Source organism: Vombatus ursinus, unplaced genomic scaffold, assembly GCF_900497805.2.
Source record: "Vombatus ursinus unplaced genomic scaffold, bare-nosed wombat genome assembly UNPS02014810.1, whole genome shotgun sequence".
NCBI classification, from domain to species: Eukaryota; Metazoa; Chordata; class Mammalia; order Diprotodontia; family Vombatidae; genus Vombatus; species Vombatus ursinus.
This window is the reverse complement of record NW_020954588.1, coordinates 27,091,213-27,114,885: the sequence shown is the minus strand read 5'-3', so window position 1 is coordinate 27,114,885 and position 23,673 is coordinate 27,091,213. Positions and strand designations below refer to the sequence as shown.

Sequence of the window (23,673 nt, the reverse complement as noted above, 5' to 3'; positions counted from 1 at the left end):
TTTTGCAACTTATAGTCTCAGTGAGTTGACTGAGGCATTAGGGTTAAGGGACTTATGTAGGGTCACTCAGCCTCTATATATCAGAACTCAACAAATGTTTGTTAAGAGGATAGTATGTGCCAAGCACAGTGCTTAAGTGCTGGGGATAAGGACACAATAAAGCAAACAATACTTACTGGGAAGAAGCTTATATCTCATGGGGAGAGAAGAATGACATCTCTGAGCACATACAGAGTGAAAATAAAGAGAATAAATAAAGACAAATACAAAATGGTAAATAATTGGAAGGCTTTAGCAATTGAGCATTTCAGGAAAGGTTACACATAGAATAGTACTTGAGCTGTGTCTTGAAAGAAGAGAAGGATTCTGTGAGGCAGAGGCGATGGGGAAGGTCATTCCAGGCATGAGGGACGGCCAGTACAAAGATGTGGAGATGGGAGGTGGAGGGTCATGAGTGAGGAACAGAGAGAAGGTCAGTTTGGCTGGATCACAGAGTGTAGGAGGGAGAATAATGTCCAAGGAGGCTGAAAAGGTAGGTGGGAGATGTTTGGAAGGGATTGAAAAACTGCAAGAGTTTGCATTTGATTCTAGAGGTAAAAGCCGATATCTTATCACATGGTAGGCAACTCTCCAGTTAGGATAATTAAACATCAATTTAATTTTATTTATTGTTGGGAAAACTGTTCTTAGTTCAGGCCCTTGTCATCTCTCACCTGGCCTACTGCAATTGCCTCTTAATTGGTCTCTGCCTGAGGTCTCTTTCCACCCCAAGCCATCCTCTACATAGCTGCCGAAGTCATCTTCCCAGAGAGCAGCTATGACTATCGCTCTCTTAATTAATAAACTCTAATGACTCTCTATTATTTCTAAGATGAACTATAAACCCCTGTTTGGTATTTAAAGCTCCTCACAATTTAGCTCCAGCCCACCTTTCCAATATTTTACACACTACTCCCTTTACATACATACATGGTTAATGGACATGATCACATCTGTGCTCCAAGGAAATCTCTTTGGAAGCAGTGTGTAGAATGGACTAAAGTGGGAAGAGACTTGGGGCAGGGGGGGGGGCATGGTGAGAGGTGCTGAGAGCCTCAACTAGTGTGGGAGGTGTGGGAGGAGAGAGAAGGGGTCAGATAAGGGAGGGGTTGTGGAAATAATAACAGTAAGATCTGGTAACTGACTGGCTATGCAGGGTGGGATAACCACTAGGTTACAAACCAACTTAACTAGAAGAACAGTGTTGCCTTTGACATAAATAGGAAAGTTTGTCAAAGGAGCAGGCTTGGGGGTGAGGGAGAAAGACAAGGAGTCCTGTTTTGGACAAATATTTCTGAATCTGATGCTAGCTCTGTATTTACTACAATAAATGGACTCTGACTTACCTAACATAACTTACTATTTGTGTAAATATGAGACAATGAAACTGAGTCTCCATTTTTTAAATCTTTAAATCAAGGTAATAATACTTTTCTGTATGAAGGAGCATTTCAGCTATTCTCTTCCTGAAGAAAGCACTCAAGATATATAGGTATGGAGCTTCTAAGTAGAGTACAAGTCTTTGGTCCCTTTAGTTACTTGATTTCAAACCACATTTTCCAACATAATTTTCTCCATCCTTCCCTGTGTCTTCTTTAGTCATTGTAAAGTGACTAAGTACCAGGGTGTATGCTGACTTTGGAGAATCTTGACCAATCTTTCACAGAATTTCTCTGCTTTATCATCTACAGATGTCATTGGTGCATAAACTGCAATGATCTCTTGATGATGTCTTTGCTTACGCTCACCATGAATACTGCAAGGCAAGATGACGCCAAAGTTACATGAAATTATGATGCTTGTTACCTTTAGGGGCTTGAGAAGACAACTCATGCTTTGCCTTTTAAGGAGAACTCGCAAACTTTTCTATTTAGCAGTTACATTTTTAAAAAAATCTTATTTCATTTATAGTGAGCACGTTGGAATGTCTATGACTCAGTTCCTCCTGTAAGTAACTCATTTTAATCCACTCCATCAGCCATATATAATGAGTTCAGTTTTGGACACAGTGAATCTAAGATGTCTATAGGACATTTGCAGATAAGAGACTGGAGGTCAAGAAAGAGGTTAAGCGCTAGGCTGATTGGTTAGTACTCAAGTACTCTTTCTGTCATGAGTTGCCCCTCCTGTCTACCCGAGCAGAATCCCAGCTGCCAATCTAGAGCCCTGATTTGTGAGAGCTGACTATATCTAGCCTGCTCCAAGAGCCCCAAGTCCCACTTTCCACCTTCAACTCTAACTACAGCAACCAAACCAATCCATTGCTTTTGGAAAGGAGGTGTCTTTGGATCGCAGTAGGGTGCCACTCACTATCTATGTGATTTCACCATTCCCTGGTCACCACTCCTATATGCCTTGTCCCCTCCCATAGAATGTAAGCTCCTTGAGGGCAGAGACTATGATTTGGTATTTATATTCCTAGCACTTCCTAGACAGAGACTCTCTGTCTCTTTCCGACTCTGTCTCTCTCTCTCTCAACAGATCTGAATCACTTTTTTCATTCATTATTGAATGAAACTTGAAATACTAAAAATAAAAACAAAAGAACCAAGTGGTGTGAAATTACCAGCTTTCAAACTTCACACTTTGAGGAGGCATCAGGAAGTGTGAATATTGAATTCTTGTGAATTTAATTTTTGGCTAATCATAAAACTCGATTAAAAAAACACATTTATTTGTTTTGAACAAAATCGTAAGTGCCAACAAATAATTATCATCCTTATCACAAAGTCAACACTTTGGGCATTATCCAAAGCAATGTGCACAAATGGTTCAAAGTACAAGTCTTGCACATGCATGTGTATTCACATAAGACACCCCTATGTAGAAATAGTAAATGATGAAAAGAATCTCTAAGTATTAGCATATCACATTTATCTCTAAATGTAAGGTAATACAATTATTTCTTCATTAAGATTCTGTATTTCAAATACCCAAATTTGACAATAAATTAACAAGTACAAGTGGTTACATAGTCAAAAAATCTTACTAATGCATGTTTAAAAAATATGCATATATATTTTCAATTTGCCTATATCCAATGACCTTTACTTACTGCTTTGTTAATAATAAGACAAGTAGGTGGCTCGGTGGATAGAATGTGGGGCTTGGAGTCAGGAAGGCTCGTCTTTCTGAGTTCAGATCCAGCCTTAGATACTTATTAGCTATGTGACCTTGGGCAAGTCACTTAACCCTGTTTACCTCAGTTTCCTCAGCTGTAAAATGAAATGGAGAAGGAAATGGCAAACCATTCCGGTATCTTTGCCAAGAAAAACCCCAAATGGGGTAATGAAAAGTTGGACACAACTGAAAAACAACTGAACAACCATAATACCTTGAAGAATTAAGGAATTTCCAAGCTGGAAAGGACCTCAGTAGTCATCTGGTCAAACTTTTTCACCAAGGAATCACTTCTACATTAGACCTGACATTTGATCATTCAACCTTTACTTTGAAGATCTCTGATGAGGGAGAACTCACTAAAACAAAACAAATAAATAACAACAAAATAGTGCTCCAACTATTTGTCTACAATAATATCACAGAGAGCATTGGTTTTTACCTCTTTCCTCCCCACCTCCTCTCCCAGAATGTAAGGAAAATGGGTTGAGATTTAAAACATTGCCCAGTACCCTGGGAAAATGGAACGGTGAAGGAGTAAGAAGTTGTGGCCCAGTTTCCACTTGATAACACCGATCAAAGCTGCTAGTCCAGCCCTGATCTGGAGTCGGCTGTAGATGTCTCCAGCCCGCTGCCAGTCTAGCTAGCACCTCACGCCTATTCTTAGTATTGTCAACACTGCTCTCCCCTGCTCACTGTTGCATGTCCTTATCCTGCTTTTTGCCACAAGGTAGGACAAACAAGGAGACCTGGAATAGCTGTTTCTCCCTTTGTTCAGATCTAAATCCTAGGCAGAAATATCATCAAAATCCAAGGAATCAGAAAACCAATATATCTGGGACATACATTGGAGCTCATTAAATCTCTATGACCTTTGATCCTCTTGAGACTTACCCAGGTCACAAAATAATAATACTGTGATAGTGTGGACAGAATATTGGACTTGGAGTCAGGAAGACCTTGATTCAGGTTTCATCTCTGAATTGTTGTACATTCACTAGCCAGTCACAATCTCTCTGAGCCTCAGAAAAGAGTCTAAAACTGTAAGTTATAGATGATTTGTCACCTGAACCAATGGTGGGAGTTCTCACACCGACATAATCACATGCCTTTTTTCTTATTGATGTAATGCAATTTATAGGAAACTCGAGCCAGACAACAGATGTTATTTACCAATTCTAATGTGAATTAATGCCTATATAGTACATTACAGGTGCTTACCAAATGCTTGTCAAATTCACTAAATAAAATGAAATCTAAAATTTTCAAAAAATGATCTTCCTCTGAGCTTTCACTCTGGCTAGATCTCAGTATGCCAAGGATTTGTAATTTCTACAATGTGGTTATTCCCACCGTAATAGAGACCACAAATCCTCTGTGTTTTAGTGGACTATTTCATGAGCTGCTGTTGCTGAAAAAATTCACTGCCTGATGGCCAGTATTTTGGTGATTATTCACTTTCCAGGTTGGTCCTGGAATACATAGTCAACTGCCAGGCTGTACCTCATTCCAGCTTGGTAGGACTTCTTAGGGCCTGTGTTCTGCTCACCTCCACATCTTGGTGAGGGATTTCAGAAGGACTTGAGTGGAGGCTTTCATTAGAATCTTGCTTAAATCAGTAAGTCCCTATACACTTATCAATCCTTTTTACTGGCTTTTAGTATGCTGGAACATAAATACATAATTATGTCTACATACATGTACATTTCAGTATTTTAATGAACCTGTGCTTTCAGCAATGTGAACACTCCAATAATAAGGATTTCATCCTATCTCTGCCTGCCCCTCTATCCCGTGGTACTCTCACCCATGGCCTCTCTTGAATCTTTTGTACCAAATCCACCAAACATCCCAGAGACTTTCTTCTAGGTCTCCTAATATTACGCAGGTACACTTGGGCTAATCATCTATTACTGTTGCTACTACTCACTACATGACCAGCCTACTACTTTTGCTGATTCCATGCCCCCTGAATATCTCCTCCTTTATGTCACTTCTGGGGAAACAAATCATCACTGATAACATGCCGTAGCAGAATTTTGCTGACCACATGTCTCTCCACTGCCCTTTGGGTCAATCAAAATTTTGACTCTTTGAAGAATATGATACATGCAAATTGCCACTGATAGAATACTGATTTTTTTTAAAGAGTTTTATTTTCTGAGAACATTGAAATTACTCCCCATTTTCCTAAATGCTATCCATCCCATTCCCTTCTTATTCTTCAATTTTGGGACCACTTTACTACCCAGCTGTAGTCTCTGCCCTAAGCCACATGTGCTGAAGGATCAACCAGCTCAACATACTGCCTCTATCTATCTGCATACCATAACATAGATAATAGGCATTTTTCACTGACTTGGTCTTTCTCAGTGGATTGTTATGCTGATCTCATGAGTGCTTGGGGGTCTTATTTAGGAGGCTTCATATTATTTTGCCACTTGACAAAACAGTACAGAATAAATTACAAACTGGAGGATTTGCCAGTCAGGGAATCCTTCTTACCTTTGGATTCAGCTCTGGAAATCTCCATGGCAGTGACCAGTGCTTTGATTAGCCTGCATCTCCTCTTCTAAGCCTTTCTTGATATTGAAGATCAGTGACTGGTCATTTCTTCCTTCCATCTTTCCTTCATTCCTTCCTTTCTTCCTTCTTTTCCTTCTTCCTCCCTTCCTTACTTCTTTTCCTTATTCCTTCCTTCTCTCCCTCCCTCTTTCTCTCTTTTTTCCATATCTCTCTTCCTTCTTTCCTTTCTTTCTTCCTTCCTTCCTTCCTTCCTTCCTTCCTTCCTTCCTTCCTTCCTTCCTTCCTTCCAATGTCCTTGGAATGATTTGGTTTATTTGGATCTAATCCTAAGGTTTTTTTTGAAAATCTCATTTTCTACTCCACTACTTCTCATTGTTTTACAAGATGCTGCTGTTCATAATCTTCCACTTTTTTCCTTGGTAAGGTTTTAAAAAAATTGTTTGGTTTTGACACAAAATATATTCAACAAATACCCAACCAATTTCTCGACTTTAACTCCCTTCCTAAGTATGTCTGCCAAACACAGTTAAGAAAAAGCATGTAACGATGTGATTGCAGCCATTGTATACATCACTCAGCACTTTGGTACTTTACAGATTGTTAAAAGAGAGGGTGTTTGCTTTAACTCTGAAAGGATGGTGTCTATTATGCTTGACATGGGTTTTGCAGCCATAACACTGTCTTTATTCATATTGCTGTAGCATTATATAGACTTTTCTTGGCATTGTTTTTTTATTTTTAATTTATTTTAAAGCTCTATCACTTGACAAGTCTTCCCGTGTTTTTCTGAATTCTTCACATTCATGACTCCATTCGGAACATTGATATTCTATTACATTCATATAAAACACAATTTGTCGTGCCAATTGTTTTGCACATATTTTGTTTCCAGCCTTGTCACAATGCATTTTGCTAGGAATATTTTTGTACACATATGTGTCTCTATGAGGTTTTATACAAAATTGCATTCTAAACTGGTATTGCTCTTAGCTGCCATGTCTCTCCAGTTATCAAAGATATCTGTATGCGCATATGTGTGTATGTCAGGATAACTCAAATAATCATTTTAGCCAATTGTCTTATCATCTTCACCATTAAAAAAAGTCCTAGAGATGCTAGCATTTATCACCCCCTTTTTCTTGACTGATGCCTTCTGAGAAGCAAGTTTTTGAGAGCAAAAATTACCCTAAAAGCAAGCAACAAGAGGAAAGAATATCAGAGTTTGGACCAGCTACAGGCCAGATACGAGTGCTTGAGAAATCAGCAGAATGGTTGTGTCAGATATGTTGTCAAAGCTGAGCCAAAATCCACGTGTGGTTCCTGTGGTGCAAACATTTTCACATTTTCATTTTGCAATAAGCAATTGTAGCCTGAAGGACTTATTTATACATTAAAGGGTATACATTTTTGTTGTTGTTCAGTCATTTCAGTTGTGTCCAAATCTTCATGAACCCATTTGTTTTGTTTTGTTTTGTTTTGTTTTGGGCAAAGATATCAGAGTGGTTTGCCATTTCCTTTGCCAGATCATTTTACAGATGAGAAAACTGAGGCAAACAGGGTTAAAGTGACTTGCCCAGGGTTACACAGCTAGCAAGTATATGAGACCAGATTTGAACTCTTCTTCTTTATTACATTATTCATACATTACATTAAATATATTATATTTCATACATCACATATTAAATCTTCAGGAAGATTCATCTTCCTGACTCCAGAGCCAGAGCTCTATCTATTGCACCATCTAGCTACCCCTAAACTAGTCTGTATTTATTTGCTGTAAACGTATATATGTGCTTGTTGTCTCCTTCAATGTATGTGAGCATTTGAGGAAAGGAGCTGTTTCAATTTATCTGTGTAACCCCAGCACCTAGCATAGGCCGTGGCAAAAGGCACGCATTTAATGAATGTTGACTGTATTCATTGGAATGCTCATCAAACCTATTTGCACATATAGCTCGTGCCATTTCTCTGTTGTGTGTTCCATCTAGTTGTCTGAGGTTTGATGTATGAGTTCATGTTCGTGCTATCTCTATCTTAGTATAAATAGACCTTCTGATCATTCTGGGTTGTGTATCAGTCAGATTGGACTTAGAAGCACATCTGTGAACATCTAGAGATTCAATAAAGGAGGCAATGGTTTCCAATCACATTTCTGATTCGCCCTTTAGTCTGTCTTCACACTTTCACTGCCCTAAATTCAGGCCTTCATAGCCCACATGAAGTTACTACAAAGGCCTGGTCTCTTTGCTTCTTGTCTCTGTCCTTCTCACCTCTCAAACATCTGCCAAATTCTCTTCCTAATTCATATAAGAATGAATATGATGGCTCCTCTGTGCAATGAACCATGAAGGGTACAAATGAACAAACGACAAGACTCACCCTCATGAAGCCTACGATCAATCTAGTTTGTGAGATAAGACACAAAGACACACACACACACACACACACACATATATTTTAAACAATAATAATGGGGGTCTGATGCCTGTGCAGAGCCCATCAGCTTTCTGAGCTCACATTTCCACTTGGGGACATGCCAGTACAGGCACACTCCACAATCTGTATTCCCATAGTACTTCCCTCATACATGATCAAAATTCTCCCAGAAATAGCTCCCTAGCATCCACTAAGTGGAGAATGCCATCTCAGGGGGTCTGCAATGTACCCCCATTATACTTATAAGACCTATAAAATAACTTTATAAGTTTTATATTCAATTATAATAAATTATATTATATTAAATTATGTAAGTATAATACTCTTAAGATACTAATTATACTTATAAGGCAGCATGTAAGTATTGAATGGTTTAAATAAGTACCACAGGAGTTCACAAGGAGAATATATTGGCCAATATGCTCATCTGTTAAATTACAGCAAAAAAACCTTTGTAAAAGTGTGAGAGATTTTTGGGGCGTGTAGAGGGGGTGTGGGATACAGCTTAGATATTTATAGGTACACAACTCAGATACAGAGTCTAGTTTGGCTTTATCTAACCTTTAAACCTTCAGTTCCAATGTGTTTGATAACTTGGCAGTGTCAGCAACATCATTCACATCTGTGGACTCAAACAGGGCCATGCTGATACCAGTTGAGGAACATTCCTGTACAACTTGAGAATCTTAGGCAGTAACTTAGGGAGCTAAGAAGTTAAATGACTTCCCTAGGCTCCCATAGCCACTAAGTGTTAGAGGTGAGACTTGGACCCAAGTCTTCCTGACTCAAAGTCCAGCACTCTGTCCACTACAACATATCAACTTTCTAGATGTCAGTTGTTGTTATTTGTCATTATTATTCTAACATTTTGTCTGTCAGTCACTCAACAAGCATTTATTATGTTCCAAAAATTGTGGAATACTCAAAATGCTGATTCTCCAGGGCTGTTTCTTCAATACGCCATGCTTAAGCTGGTCATTGAACAATAAGTGAATGTACAGGAAGTCAATGACTGAGCAGTGAACTAATCTCCAAACAGAAACTTCACTTAAAAGTGACACCAATGGGCGAATAATTAGAAATTGAAGGGATGCCCATCGATTGCGGAATGGCTGAACAATGTGATATACGAATATCACATATCTTGTACTATAAGAAAGGATGGACAGGTGGATTTTAGAAAAACCTTAAAAGACTTACATGAACTGATGCTGAACTAAGTGAATAGTATCGGGAGAACATTGTACACAGTAACAATAACACTTTGTGATGATCAAAGCAATATAATGATACAAGACAATTCCAAAAGACTCTTGATGGAAAATGCTATCCACATCCAGAGAAAGAACTGATGCATTCTGAATACAGATAGAAGCATACTATTTTCACTTTATTTTTTGTGGGCTTTTTTTGGGTCTGTTTCTTCTTTCACAACATGACTAATGTAGAAATATGTTTTACATGATTGCACATGTATAACATATATCAGATTGCTTGTCATCTTGGGAAGGGGGAGGGGAGGAAGAAAAATTGGATCATGAAATCTTTCAAAAATGAATGTTGAAAATTGTCTTTAAATGTAATTCAATTAAAAAAATAAAAGTGACAACAAAATTTATTTTACAGTTTGTACCACATGTAATAATAGCCATCTGTGGAATATGGAAATCTTCCTGCTCATGAAACTGATCCAATAGGTTTTTGGCAAATCAATCATTCCTTTCTTTGAGGTCCATGATTCTCTTGTAGAATAAGTTTCCTTGATGAGAAATGAAGAGAAGATTGAATTCTCCCAGTCCTAACCACTGGCAAAGTGTCTAGCACGCTTCTATTTCTCAGTTTCAGTGGCAAGGTGGTTATTAAGGTAAATCATTTGCTTTTTTAATGAGCATGAGAAAATTGCAAGTACAAAAACCCAGGGAATAAAAGAAAATCATACAACTTCTTCAAGACTCTCAAAGTACTGGAATTTCCTTCATAGAGGCAGGTACTCTCCCAAGTGAGGCAGATTCTGGTTCCTTCAAGCCTTTATGAGATTTAGTCAAATATTTTTCACTTGGAGGTCAACCTCTTTGGAAGGGATCTTGACAAACATAGACAGACTGGTCTTGAGATTGTCCACATATTAGAGAGCCAGTAATTAAAGGAAGGACACAAATGAAAAAATGGCAGGCAACCCTTGTTGATAGGAACATAGATCAAGAGCTTGAAGCAGCTTCAGAGGTCATATGATAGTCCAACCATCTTATCTTACAAATGAGGAAACTGAGGCTTGGGGAGGCTCAGTAAACTGCTCAGGTCACAGTGGGAGGTAGTGTCAGATTTGGGATTTGAACTGAAATCCTCTGGGTCCAGAGCAAGCACATTTTACACCGTCCCACTCTGATTAAATCCCTTTATTCTCATAATCAAGTGTCATATTCAATTCAACAAGCTCTTATTAAATGCCTAATACATTCCAGACACTGAGCTAAATGCTGGTTACTCAAACAAAAGGAAAAAAAAAACATCCCCTGCCCTCAGGGAGGTTACACAGCTAGAGGAGGTAGAGATGAAATAGCTACGCAGACAAATACAGAGTAATCTGCATCAGGAAGATACCTGGTGGAATTTGAACTGAGTCTTAAAGAAAACTAAAGATGTTAGGCAGTCCAGAAGAAGAGAGATTGAATTCCTGGCATGGAGGATGAACTGGGCAAAGCCTTGGAAGGATGCATGAATTAGTATATTTTTGTGTTTCTCTTTTCATATGAAATGTGATTCTTCCACCATTTTTCAAAGTGATACCAATGAAAGCACAGTTCATTGATTGGAATGCATCACCTTTATTAGACTAAAAGCTCCCTGAAGGCAGGGAGTGCTTTATTTTTGCCATCATATCCCCATCACATAGCAGAGTGCCTGGTACACAGCAGACAATAAATACTTTTTGGTTGAGTTCTGTCATGGGATAACCCCAGTTGTTCCTAAGCTATGGAGCTCAGACATGAACACAGTACTTAAGGCACAGTTTGACAAGGGCAGATTAAAATGGACCATATCTCTAGACCCAGAAGGGACCCTGGAAACCAATGAGCCCAAACCTCTCCTACAGATGAGGGAGGTGCAATGATTTTGCCCAAGGCCACATGTCAGTCATCAGTCAACAAGCATTTATTAGGCACTTGCTATGTTCAAGGCATTATGCTGAGGGCTGAAGACATGAGAAAAGGCAAAAACAATTCCTGCCCTCGGCTGGCTCATACTCTAATGGGGAAGACAACATGCGAACAACATTCACCTACAAGATATATACAAGGAAAACTGGAGGTAATCTCAGAGGAAAGGTACTAATAGTATGAAAGTGATAAGAAAATCAGGATTTGAACTCAGATCCTCTGAATCCAAATCCAGTAGTTTAGTCATTTGTCAATCATGGCATGCATGGAGCAAACAACAGTTGGGTTTGGAGTCAAAGAACTTTGAATTCTGGATCTTCTGTTGACTACTCTGAGACAAGTCACCTGACTCTCTGGGATCTGTAGAATGAGAAGGTTGGCCTCTTTCTAAAGCCTCTTTCAGCATAGGCCTATGCTTTTCTGATCCATTGCTAATTATATCCCAAACTTGGGACATTACACCCATTTGAATGCTGCTTAAATTCATTTGAATTTTTTCCATCTTTTTATGATACTGTTGACTCAGTATCATGGCTGTATTATATCCTATTAGCTCTTGGGGACTTCCAGTTTTTCATACCCCTGAGTCTCATTATAAAAGTCTTATAATAAGACCTTTTCTATAATTCATTAAACAAGAGCTTTCCAATAGAAGTCCAGATGGAGTTGCTATATATCAAAGTCCATCCTATTATCAAGAATGCTCTGTAATGAGGTTCCAGGGAGACCATTTCTGGGAGACTGTGCCTGGCTACACAAGAGACCCTCAGCATAGAAGGGGGTCACACTCCAGAGATGCTTGTCAGAGGAAGATCATCAGAGGAAATTGTCAAGAGGAAAATCATACCCTCCTCCACCTAGGACCAAACTACAAAGAGAAATTAGTGCCTATTACATGCTCACTTCTCATGATGAATGAAGCATGGTCAAACTTCCTAAGTGTTCAAAGAAAGACTAGTGCCTAGCCAGGATGTTTTCCCTTATGCAAGACAACCAAGAGAAGCCCATACTTGAAGCCTGGCCAGCCTGGCCAGTACCTGAATGCATGCTTCATTGGTGTGACCTCTGAGACGCCAGGGTGATCTCTCCTTCTGCCACTGAGGAATCAGTGAAACTGAGCAGAAGAGTGCATGATCAGTACTCTATAAATGTTTGCTGGTGGGTGGATCTCTTATTCATTATTAGAGCTATTCAAAAGGTCGGGAGGCATGGTGGGAGACAAGGCCTTCAAGCAGAGGCCTGTTGACCATTTGTTAGGGGTGTTATAGTGGGGATTCCTTTCATATATGAATTAGACAAGATGGTCCCTAATTTTCCAATTATGTGATTCTGCCTGAGGTCCATTTCTATCTGATCAAGGATAAAACATTGGATTTGGAGAGAAAATCTGGGTTCATATCCTGCCTCTGACATTAGTTTATGACATGAGGTAAGTTACTTAACCTCTGTTTGCCTCAGTTTCTGCATCTGCAAAATGAGGAAGATGGTCCCTCCCAGATCAAGACCTATGATTACTTGTACTCCTTTGGGCCTTACTGAGTCCTAATTATTGAGGATACTTAAATGAGGCCCAAAAATGCTAACATGATGGGATAGATGCAGCATACTCCCTTAGGAATTCTAGGTAAAGGAATGATCAGGATGGCAAGAGTTGGCTGGATTGTTTTTGGGAAACTAAACACCACTTCTAATGATCCGAGGCTTCTCTCCAAAGTAAAGGCTTATCTTTTCAACAACAAATTTCTAGTGCTATAGGGGTACAAGGCACAAAATGTCCTAGTCAAGTCAACAAGCCTTTACTAAGCACTTATTATGTGCCACGCACTATGCTAAGCCCTAGAAATACAAACCCACTACATGGAAAAAGAAAGACAATCCCTGGAAGACAATACATAAAAGGGAGTTGAGTATCTGGGAGGTTAGGGACAGGAGAAGGGCAGGGTAGAGAAAAAAGTTTGGAGAGGAATGTAGTCTAAAGAGAATGAAGGCATAAAAATGGCTGACCTGGGCATTTCCAGAAGTAACTGACAAATCAGAGGAAGGGGCTTTAGAGGTGGAGGGATCTTCCAGGGTGAGAAGGCTACTGGGGAATAGTGGAGAAAGGAGTCTAGAGAGTTGGGAAGAATTAAAGTTAAATACTATCTAAAAGGCATTGAAGAAGGTGCACAGCCAGCAGGCAAAGTCAGCAATGCATTATCAGTGAAGAATGGCCCTGATAAAGCAGAGTTAGGACATGACCTTAGAAGTCTGTATGACTAGAAAAGAAGGTGAGTGGGAATGGAGAGAGATAACCAATGACCAGCTCATAGGCTGCAGTGATATTCATAAAACAAAAAGAGTTGGAGAACAAGGCTGCCAGCACACTAGCTGCACAAGATAAGAAGGCAGAGATGGGCTATTACTGGCACCAGTGGAAGGAGTACCCACATTGATGAGATCCCAGCACTGTCAAAATACTGGAAGAAACATGAGAAAAAGAAGGATGAACAATGCTGAAAAGAGTTTTGGTTACCTGTAGCCTTGATTTATTAGATACATTCCGGGTGAGTTCAGAAGGTTTGATTCCCTAAATGTTCAGATGAAAGCTAAGCCAGATGTCTAAGTTAAGTTTTGGTCCTAAAATAATGACCTTTGTTAATTACCAGTAATTAGTGTGAGCATCCAAAGCTTTGCTAGCAGTTGTAGCAGAGCTCTGAGATCAGGGAATTGTGTGTGTGTGTGTGTGTGTGTTTGTTCATGTATGTGTGTGTGTGTACCCATGTGTAAATGTGTGTGGTGGTGGTGGAGGTTATATATATATATATGAGACATTTTAGAGTATTTCTTGACAGGTGAAGAGTACTAGGAAAATAGGATTACTGTATTTCTACTCTTACTCTCTAAAATTATCAATACTGGTACTTGAAGAACAATATTTGGAGGTAAGGTTAAGGCTTTGAGAGATCTGAAGAACATCTTTGTAATCATAATAATAATAATAATAAAAACACATATATAACTTTGGGGTTTGTAAAGAGCTTTACATATATCATCTAATTTTGTTTAACCCTCATAACAATCCTATGGGAGAGTTACTATTATTCTGCCCATTTTATAGATGAAGAAACTGAAGCATATAGATTCATTGACTTGTCTGGGGTCATAAAGCTAGTTACTGACTGAAATAGGATTAGAATTCAAGTTTTCCTGACTTCAAATGTAGTGTTCTATCTACTAGATCACTTAGTTACCTATTAGAAATTGTGAAATATTTAAACACTGGGAGATGGAGTATGCTATGTGAAAAAAACAGCAAGGATGCCAGTGTCCCTGGATTGCAGAATACGTGTGTGTGTGTGTGTGTGTGTGTGTGTGTGTGTGTGTGTGTGTGTGTGTTTAGGTCGTAAGGTGCAAAAAGACTTGAAAGGTGGGGGGAGCAGGTTATGAAGGACTTTGAATACTAAAGAGAGGATTTTTATGATTGTGTTACTGGATAGGGAGATGACATAGTCAAACCTGCATTTTAGGAAGATCATTTTGACAGCTAAATGTAAGATGGACTGGCACGATAAGACACTTGAGGCAAGCTGACTAACCACCCGGCTATTTCAACAGTGCAGGGGTGAGGTATAAGGGTCTGCACCAGGGTGGCAGCTCCATCAGAGACAAGAGAAGGGGAAAGAAGAGAGAGATGTTGCAGAGGTGAAATCAGCAGGTTTTGGGAACTTATTGGATATGGGGGATGAGAGAGAGGGAAGAGTTAAGGATGATACCCAGATTATGAGCTTGCATGACTGGGAGGATGGCAGCATCCTAGACAGTAATAGGGAAATCAGGAAGAGGGGAGGATTTGGGGGGAAACATGTGACATGAAACCAATACAATGATGTCAAGAACAAATGATACAATGGATAGCATTTTTTTTCAGGGAGATAGGACAAGCCCATTATAATTTTACCTAGATTTAAATCCATTATCATCTCTTCTATCATCTCTTCAGTTTTGGACATGTTCAATATGAGATGTCTACAGGGCATTCAGCAGCTAGGTGGCAGAGTGGATAGAACCTGGAGTCAGGAAGACCTGAGTTCAAATATGGCCTTAGAGGCTGGGCAAGTCACTTAACCCTGTTTACCTCAGTTTCCTCTTCTGTAAAATGAGCTTGAGAAGGAAATGGCAAACCACTCCAGTAATCTTGGTAAAGAAAACCCCAAATAAAGAGTCGGACATTACTGATACAACTGAACAACAACAACAGGTCATTCAGTTTGACCTCTCCAAAGGTAGTTAGAGATACACAACTAGAGATCAGCAGAGAGGTTGTGGCTGGATATGAAGATCTGCGAATCATCAGACAGAGATGATAATTGAATTCTTGGGAGCTGATGATCTTTAGTTTGTTCCCTCAAGAATCCTGGTTTTGTTCTAAAGGTTTGTAAACAGCTTTCTCCTAATTTTGACTTAATATGGTTGTCACCTCATTGGACAACTTATTTCAGTACTTGGAGCACTAAAGACCAACACTGAATGACCTTAATATTCTCACTGTCACTGTACAGTAATAAAATACAACTGCTTTGTAATAATAATAATAATAACAACAATAATCAAAGCCAAAGTCAAAAGGTTAAGGTTATGTGAAGAGTCAAACCTGCAAAAGAACGGAATAAACGATTCAGCATCAATCAAAAACTTTACTACAGAGACTTGGGAAGTAAATAAATCAGAGGCATGAGAAAATCCTCAAAGAAGGGAGAATGGGGAAAATTTCTGGCTAACTACAAGGTTGCAAGAAGTCCAATGTAATAAAAACACAAATTGGATACTCGCCCATTGTTAGCTTAATATCACAAATAGCTGAATTATTATGTCAAGGAAGGGGATAGCAGAAAACAGCTTTTCTGAAAAAATAGAAAGTGATGGGGCTACGTGAGATCCAGAATCATTGGCTCAAATGGTCCATGTTTGGTTCATGAATGACTAACAATGCATTTCACCAGCTTCCTTGCAGATGTAAAATTGATCGCACCTTTCTTAATAGAACACATTATCTATGCATGACCAAGGGATGAGAACACCAACAAGCCCTACAAATACAGGCCAAATAAGAGTTTATATTCTTTATTAAAAAACAAAAACATTCACACCTTGTGTCACTTTTAAAAACCTCTATAAATACTAGGAAGCTAAGACTGTGAAAAAAGGGCCTATGGTGTAAAAAGCAACTTATTATCAATTTAATAATCATTGACCAACCTACCCAAAAGCACGGTAACATCTATGCTGCCCATGTGAATTCGCACAATGCCTTTGTCTCAATTCCTCACTCATGACTTATTTAGGTCCTCTATATAAATATATTAAAAAGATTGAAGTGAGAACACTGGAGTAATTGAAGTCCATATAAAAAACTATTTTCTATTTTAAAACATGACAGCAATACAATAATATCAAGAACAAATGATACGACAGATAGTATTTTTTTAAGAGAAAGGGCAAGCCCATTATAATTTACCTAGACTTAAATCCATTATCATCTCTATAAATAAAACTAAATATGGCTTCCAAAAAGAGAGGGAGTCAAGCCAAAATACCCTAATAATCACTTCATGTTCATGTACATGAATGACTGCAATCCATATAGCTCCACTGAAAAACACAAACAAGCTTCTTCATCTCATAGAGTATTTCTCTTCTGAATCAAAATGTCACTTTAACCTGATATGTGTGAACCCCTTCACACGCCCCAGGAAAAGTAAATGACAAAAAGCTTCAATCTTGGACCTGGAGGTCAAATTGAGGCAATAGTGGTGATACTTACAAACATCTTGATCCCTTCTAGGCAGGACACAGATACAAAGTTATCATGAAGAAAGCTGAGGCTGAATATGTTAAGAGGTTCACTGGCATCCTGAAATCAAAGCTAAGCTAGATGAACATAGTGAAAGCAATGAACACTTATGTAATAGAAGTCAATGTACGCTTTTGAAACTGTGAAGTAGACCAACAGATTTAGAAAGCATCCTTACAAAAACTTGAACCATATTAGTGGAAGAAAGGACTCACAACCCTAAGATAGCTATAGAAAAATTAACACTCCCTTTCCAAAAAAAGCAGTAAAGGATAGATAAGCAATTTTGGAGAACACAACAGATCAAAACTCTCCAGAACAACTTCTAGAGCAAGCAGACATCATTTCACCAAGCAGCTGTAAAGGCTAGTTAACATGTACACATTATTGTACTGCTCTTGCCTGGGGATTACAGATGGAGCCTATGAAATGGCTACCATTCGAGAATGGAATAAAAAGACCTTCCATGGACAACATCCATGTAGAATCCAACAACAACATCAACAAAGAAGCATCAAACAAATTTCTGAGTCAAACCAATTTGCTTGTGGAGATGGAGAAGTTTATCATCACATTTCAAAACCAGGCTACTGCTAACAGTAATTACAAATAGATTATCTTTAAGAAGCCTGATTACTGTACAGACCTCAAGATGTCTTGTCCAATAAACTGTAGTGAAATCAGACCATTGTTACAGACCAAGCTGCTGTGTAAAATCATCTGGACAAAACATCAATCTATTAAAAAATATTTCAAATAGGTGTCACTATACCAAATTCTTATAATATCCAAGGTCATAGAATGTGAAGCTTTTGCAATATAGAGACCTACCAGGTGAGATGAAAAATCATATGGGAATTGGATTAAAGCATGGGGTCTGTGCTTAGAATTCTTGTTTTCCTATCTGGTACTAGAGTGGCATTAAGGATGGTCCTATGAGACCACAGAGGATGAGCTTATATTTTAGTCGTTTTCTTCAACTACAAAAGCAATTATTCTATCTACCTGAGCAACAGTCCCTGGAACATGGAATATTAAAAAAATAGCAAGGTAGTGACTTGTCACAGGATTGTTTCTATCTGAATTCCATAGAAAAAGAGGAGTGTAGAGAAAAACAGGGTCACACAGAATGGACAATCACAGATGGATTGAGATAAGCATTGTTTTAGGGAACATGCAAACTGATAAAACTACAGACCTACAGAGAAATATCTTCTTCTAGGGGTTAAGTTTTTTTTCTTTCAACTATAGCTGTTTTGCAATATAACTGATTTACTTTGTATTTTTACTTTATGCATTGAAAAACATGATTCTGAGAAGGTGCCCACAGGCTTCACCAGCCTGACTGCCAAAGGGGTCCAGGATACATGAAAAAAGGTTAAGAACCCCTGATCAGTACTCTCTGATTACTTTTCTTAAGTCATTACTATCTCCACTGGCACGGCAGGTGTTTTCATTGGCAGGCTCTAGGGCAATGACAATTTGGGAGATGTGACTCATTTTCCAAGCTTTAGATGTCCTTGTAGAGAGACAATAAAAAGAGCTCCAGCCTGGCAGGCTGGAAACCTAGGTTCTGGTCCTGGTTCTTCCACTCACAAGCTGTGCTGTTTGTGCCTCTGGGGCCCAGTTTCCTCCTTGACGTTCTAAGGATGGGAGGTTTAGGCAGATTCATTCTGCATTCATGAAAGTGATTTAGCATACTTCTAGGATTCCAATCGGGATTCTCATTTATTCACTTGGTGGAGTTAAATCAGACATAAATCCAATAAAAAGAGCTTAAAAATCTTGGGTCATTTGTGGCTGTTCCTGATCTTGGAATAACACAGTGGAAGCCTAATTCTTCATGAAATTCTTACTGTGATTTGAACTGTTATGAACATTTTCTTTCACTTAACAGGTTTGTGTTTTTTTTTTGCCTTTTTTGGAGCAAGGGAGCAAAGGAGCAGGTAGAGGTACCGGATTCTGATAGAAACTGCAGCAAGACCTGTCTTTGAATTTGACCCCTGACACTCAGAATGTGTGACCCCAGGCAAGTCAATGAGTCCCAGTTTCATCACAGGTGAGATGAAGACCTTCGTGCCTGCAGAACCCCCCTCAAAACCTCATTTTGAGAATCAGGGGAGATCACATGGACAAAGCACAGCCCTGCCAAACTCTGCTCTGAATACTGCAGGGCTGACTCCTCCATGCCACAAAGTCAACTGCATACAGGCATGGCCGTAGCCTGACTCTTACTCTGCCTGGTCACCCCCAAGCCTTCTATTTCCATGTTCCAGAACTGTGAAATTCCTTGATCATATTCTTTTGTCATCCAATCTCTTCCTATGTCTCATTATTCCAACCGTATTCTTCATCCTCACTGAAATGACTCATTCCTCCACCCTTAGTAATTTATCAGACCATCAGCCTCTTGCTTTCCTGGTCTTGACTCATGGCTGAACCAGTTCAATTCTATACTATGCTCTACTCTTGACCTCTCTGGTCTCTTGCCCAACTATCAGTCATATATTGCCACAACTCAACCCTGAACGATCCCCATCATTCATTTCCTCATCTCCCACTTGTAGGCTGCTGAGTGGAGCCAGGGAAAGTCACAAAACCAGGGTGGGAGAGTCCACATGATATTTCTGAACAAGGCATGTCTTTCATTCCTCTCTTAATTATTATCTATTCTAATCACCAAAGCAGCAATTACAAACCTTCTCTTCTCGAGCTTCCTATGACCTATTAGGTTAACATATCTGGCATTGTTTTCATGGACACATCAGGGAGCTGCCATCCTCAGCGTAGAAGGGTGCGTGGGCTAGTCACGGTGGCACCCATTTGTAGTCCTAACTGATGGAACTGCTGAGACTGTCAGATCTCTTGAGCCAGCGCTGAGATGCAGGGGGCTAAGCTGATGATGTGTCTATACTATATTATGTGGGACCACCAGGAGGAACAAACCAGCCTAGGTTTGAAATGCAGCAGGTCAAAGCTTTGGTGTTAATCAGTAGGCAGATCAAATCTGTGAGCAGCCCCTGCATTCCAGCCTGGGTAAGATGGGAAGACCCAATCTTAAAAAAAATGGGGGGAGGGAAGCTTTGAAGATCAACAAGAATACACACATAGCTATAGATACAGATTTAAATATATAAACACACATACACACTGATGTATAGAGGTGCATATGTATATTTCTGTGTGTACATGTGTGTAAATACACACATAAATGTATACGGTATAATGTTCAAGATTTTATTCTTTGCTTAAAAGTGTGCAAAACAATATAAAATTTCTCATGTACAGGAATCATTGTGTGTGTTTGTGTACATATTGCTTCATATGTAAGCAATACATATATATTGCTTCAAACATATATATATTGCTTATATTGTAAATATGTGTGCATATATATATTCAAGGGTTTCAAAGTGCTTTATAGATATTATCTCATATATGCACATACATGGGCAAACATGTATGTATATACATGCATGTATGTGAATATATCAATGTATGCATTTATACTTATACATGAGAAAATGTGTATAAAGTGTTAACAAACTTTAAAGCAAAGAAGGGACCTTGGACATAATACTGTATATATATATATATATGTGTGTGTGTGTGTGTGTATTTTGCACACACATATAAATATACATATATATGTACATTGACATATACATGCATATATGCACACTTATGTACACAATATAAATAAGCAAATACATATACATTTAGTGTGTGTGTGTGTGTGTGTGTGTGTGTGTGTGTGTAGAATGAACCTATGATCTTGCTGATATATGGGACTCCTGGATGAGGACACTTCCTCTATCAATATAGGTTGACACTTTCTATGCAATTGAAAATCTTTGAGAGTTGCTTGGGGCACTGAGAGGAGAAGTTACGTGTCCAGAGTCACCAGTGCAGCAGATGTGAGAGTGGGGATTTGAAGCCACATCTTCCTCACTGGGAGACTAGCTCTCTATCTTAACTACACCTTGATTCTCTAAGTATTATATAAATAACAGCTGTTATTGTGGTGGTTGTTGTTCAATTAGCCTGGGCTAACTCGGTTTAGGGAATTCCAAGTATGGAAAGTCTATCCACTGGACCACAGATTTAGAACTGGAAGGAACCTTGGAGATCTTCAAGTCCACCTTCATCATTTTACAGATGAGGAAACTGAGGCATAGAGATATTTTTTTTTTGTGATTTTCATGGGCTGTCTGAAGCAGGATTCAAACTCAAGCCTCCCCAGCTCCAATTCCAGTAGCCACATACTTTAGAGTCTTAGAGAGTTGCCTTGGGAAACAGAGATTAAGTGATTTGTCCTGTAGTCAGCATGGATCAGAGGGAGACATAAACCTGGGTCTTTCTAACTTTGGGTGCCACCCTCCCTCTCATGGATCGTTATGTTTGTCAATTTGCAGGTATAAATAATTGGTTGTATACGGACAGTGTCCCTCACGGTCCTGGCGACATCAAACATTTATCTCGGTTCGTTTCAATGACCTCAGAACTACCACAGGCCATCCCAATCTCCTCCTCCCCATGCCGCCCTCCACCACAGACATGCAGTTTCTTAATTTTCATACCTCAAGGGCTGTTCTGAACTGCCCGGCTGCAACGGCATATTTCTTCTGCCTGTAGCAGGTGCTGGCATCCTTTAGGGCGACCTGGAGCCATTTGTCAATCTGGGGCAGAAAGCTGAAATGAGGCGCGTTCAGAGAGTCCACCATCTCAGCCGCCTGACAGGTGGCCGGCGAGTCGGTGGGCACCAGTGACTCCACAAACTCGTAGGTGACGTCTTCCTCGTCGATGTAGACCAGCTTCATCTCCACATCCATTATGTTCTTTAGAGGGATGTGAGGCAGAGGCAAAGTCATCAGCTGGCTCTCCAGCTCGGTGAGCCGGGCCTCTCTCTTCAGCGGCGGAGGCTTTTCCTCACTGTCCGTCCTCCTCTTGAGCCCGGCTCTGTCCAGCTCGCTGCTCTGCTTTTCTTTCAAGGTCTTTGTCATCTTGACCCTCTCACTCCCCATCTCCCCCTGCTTCTCAAAGGGGCAGCTTTTCTTCATTTCCTGGGGCATGTCCAGAGCATGGACGGGCACCATTTTCTTGCTTATGTTCGTCTTCGGAGCCAGCTGATCACGGCAGGTCCCGTTCCCGGCATTCTCCAGACTCCTGTGGCTCCCCGAATCCATCAGATCTCCTGAATATTCCTATGGGGAATTGGGGGGTGGGAAGGAAGAATTGTTAAAAAACAGGTTAAAACTGGCCAACCATTTGAGCCACTGACACAGTCCACTTAAGACCACTGCTTTATTCATCATAGGCAATCACATTTGATTCAAACTTCTGACTATAGCTTTTTCTGACTTATTCCTTTACCTAGGGCAGTATATGTTTCAATAATAAAAAAAAAGAAGTTGTTTTCAGAAATGCATTTTAGAAAATGTCTTAAAAATAATCATCCATAGCCAAACAACATCTACTGTTCATTTTTATGGGGTTCAGAGAAGCACCAAATGGGAAGGTCTTTGCAGGCACATCCACTGAGGACAAAAAAGACAAAATATCCATCTTGATATTAATTTACTCAAAAAGGCAGGTGGCCTAGAACTCATTATAAAATACACCACTCACCTGCATAATAGGCTTTGGAGGAGAAAGAATTCTCTTAGCCACAGCTGGTGCCAATGAAAGACTTCCAGAAATGTGGGAAGCAGATTTTCCTCCCTCATTTTTCCATTAATAATGAAAATGTTAATTTTACAGAGCTTTAAACACCATTTTTCAGAACAGGCTCCCTTTTTTGTTTTATTTATTTACTAATTTATATATCTCTAAGTGAAAGGAACTTGACCTTCAACTTCATGCTAATGCTTGGGCATAAGCCCATAGCACTGGTTCGAGGTGCTAACATATGTAGAAATGCTGTGCTATCCAGTATGCTGTATGTAAGTAGAAACTGTAATGTCACACAGATAGGGAACACTGCCAGAAATCACAATTGTTTTTAAAATGAGAAAGGTCATTCCTAAGGACACAGGATCACAAATCCAGAGATGGAAGGTATATCAGAAGGTCATCTAGTGCAGTCTTTCTGTGGTATAGATGAAAGAGTTTCACTTGCCCAAGATGACCCAGGTAGTAAGTGTAATGGGAGAGATCTGGATTCATTTAATTCGACTCTTTTATTTTACAGATGAAGGACTTGAGGACCAGGGAAGCTAACGGACTTGCTCATGATGACCCAGGTAATGTCAGAAGGGGGATCTGAATCCATCTGACTCCTCTTTCCACTGTAGATTTAGGCCTATTTTCTCTGCTACTATATTTGTTTCAGAATATATGACAATACTTTGGGGCCAATCAATCAACAACCATACATTAAGTACATGCTACGTGCCAGGTAATGTGCCCTGTGCTGGGGATACACTATGGCTCTCTTCTATTAATCATTATTATTACTATAGTATTGGACAGCTTTTCAAAGCCCTTCCAGGAATCTCATTTGATTCTTACCACTATCTTATCCCTACCTGACAGATCAGAAGACTGGCCCAGAGAGTTCAAGTT

At 39.5% G+C, this 23,673-nt stretch overlaps 1 protein-coding gene across 1 annotated transcript in view; it reads right to left on the bottom strand.

Moving 5' to 3' along the window:
- Positions 1–22,295, bottom strand: part of SPATA16 (spermatogenesis associated 16) — a 256,503-nt gene extending 234,208 nt beyond the window's left edge. Inside the window, exon 1 of the mRNA XM_027875661.1 lies at positions 21,690–22,295. Within this exon, the coding sequence (XP_027731462.1) occupies positions 21,690–22,295 (606 nt within the window). The remainder of the gene's footprint in view (positions 1–21,689) is intronic.
- Between the last annotated feature and the right edge of the window lie 1,378 nt (positions 22,296–23,673).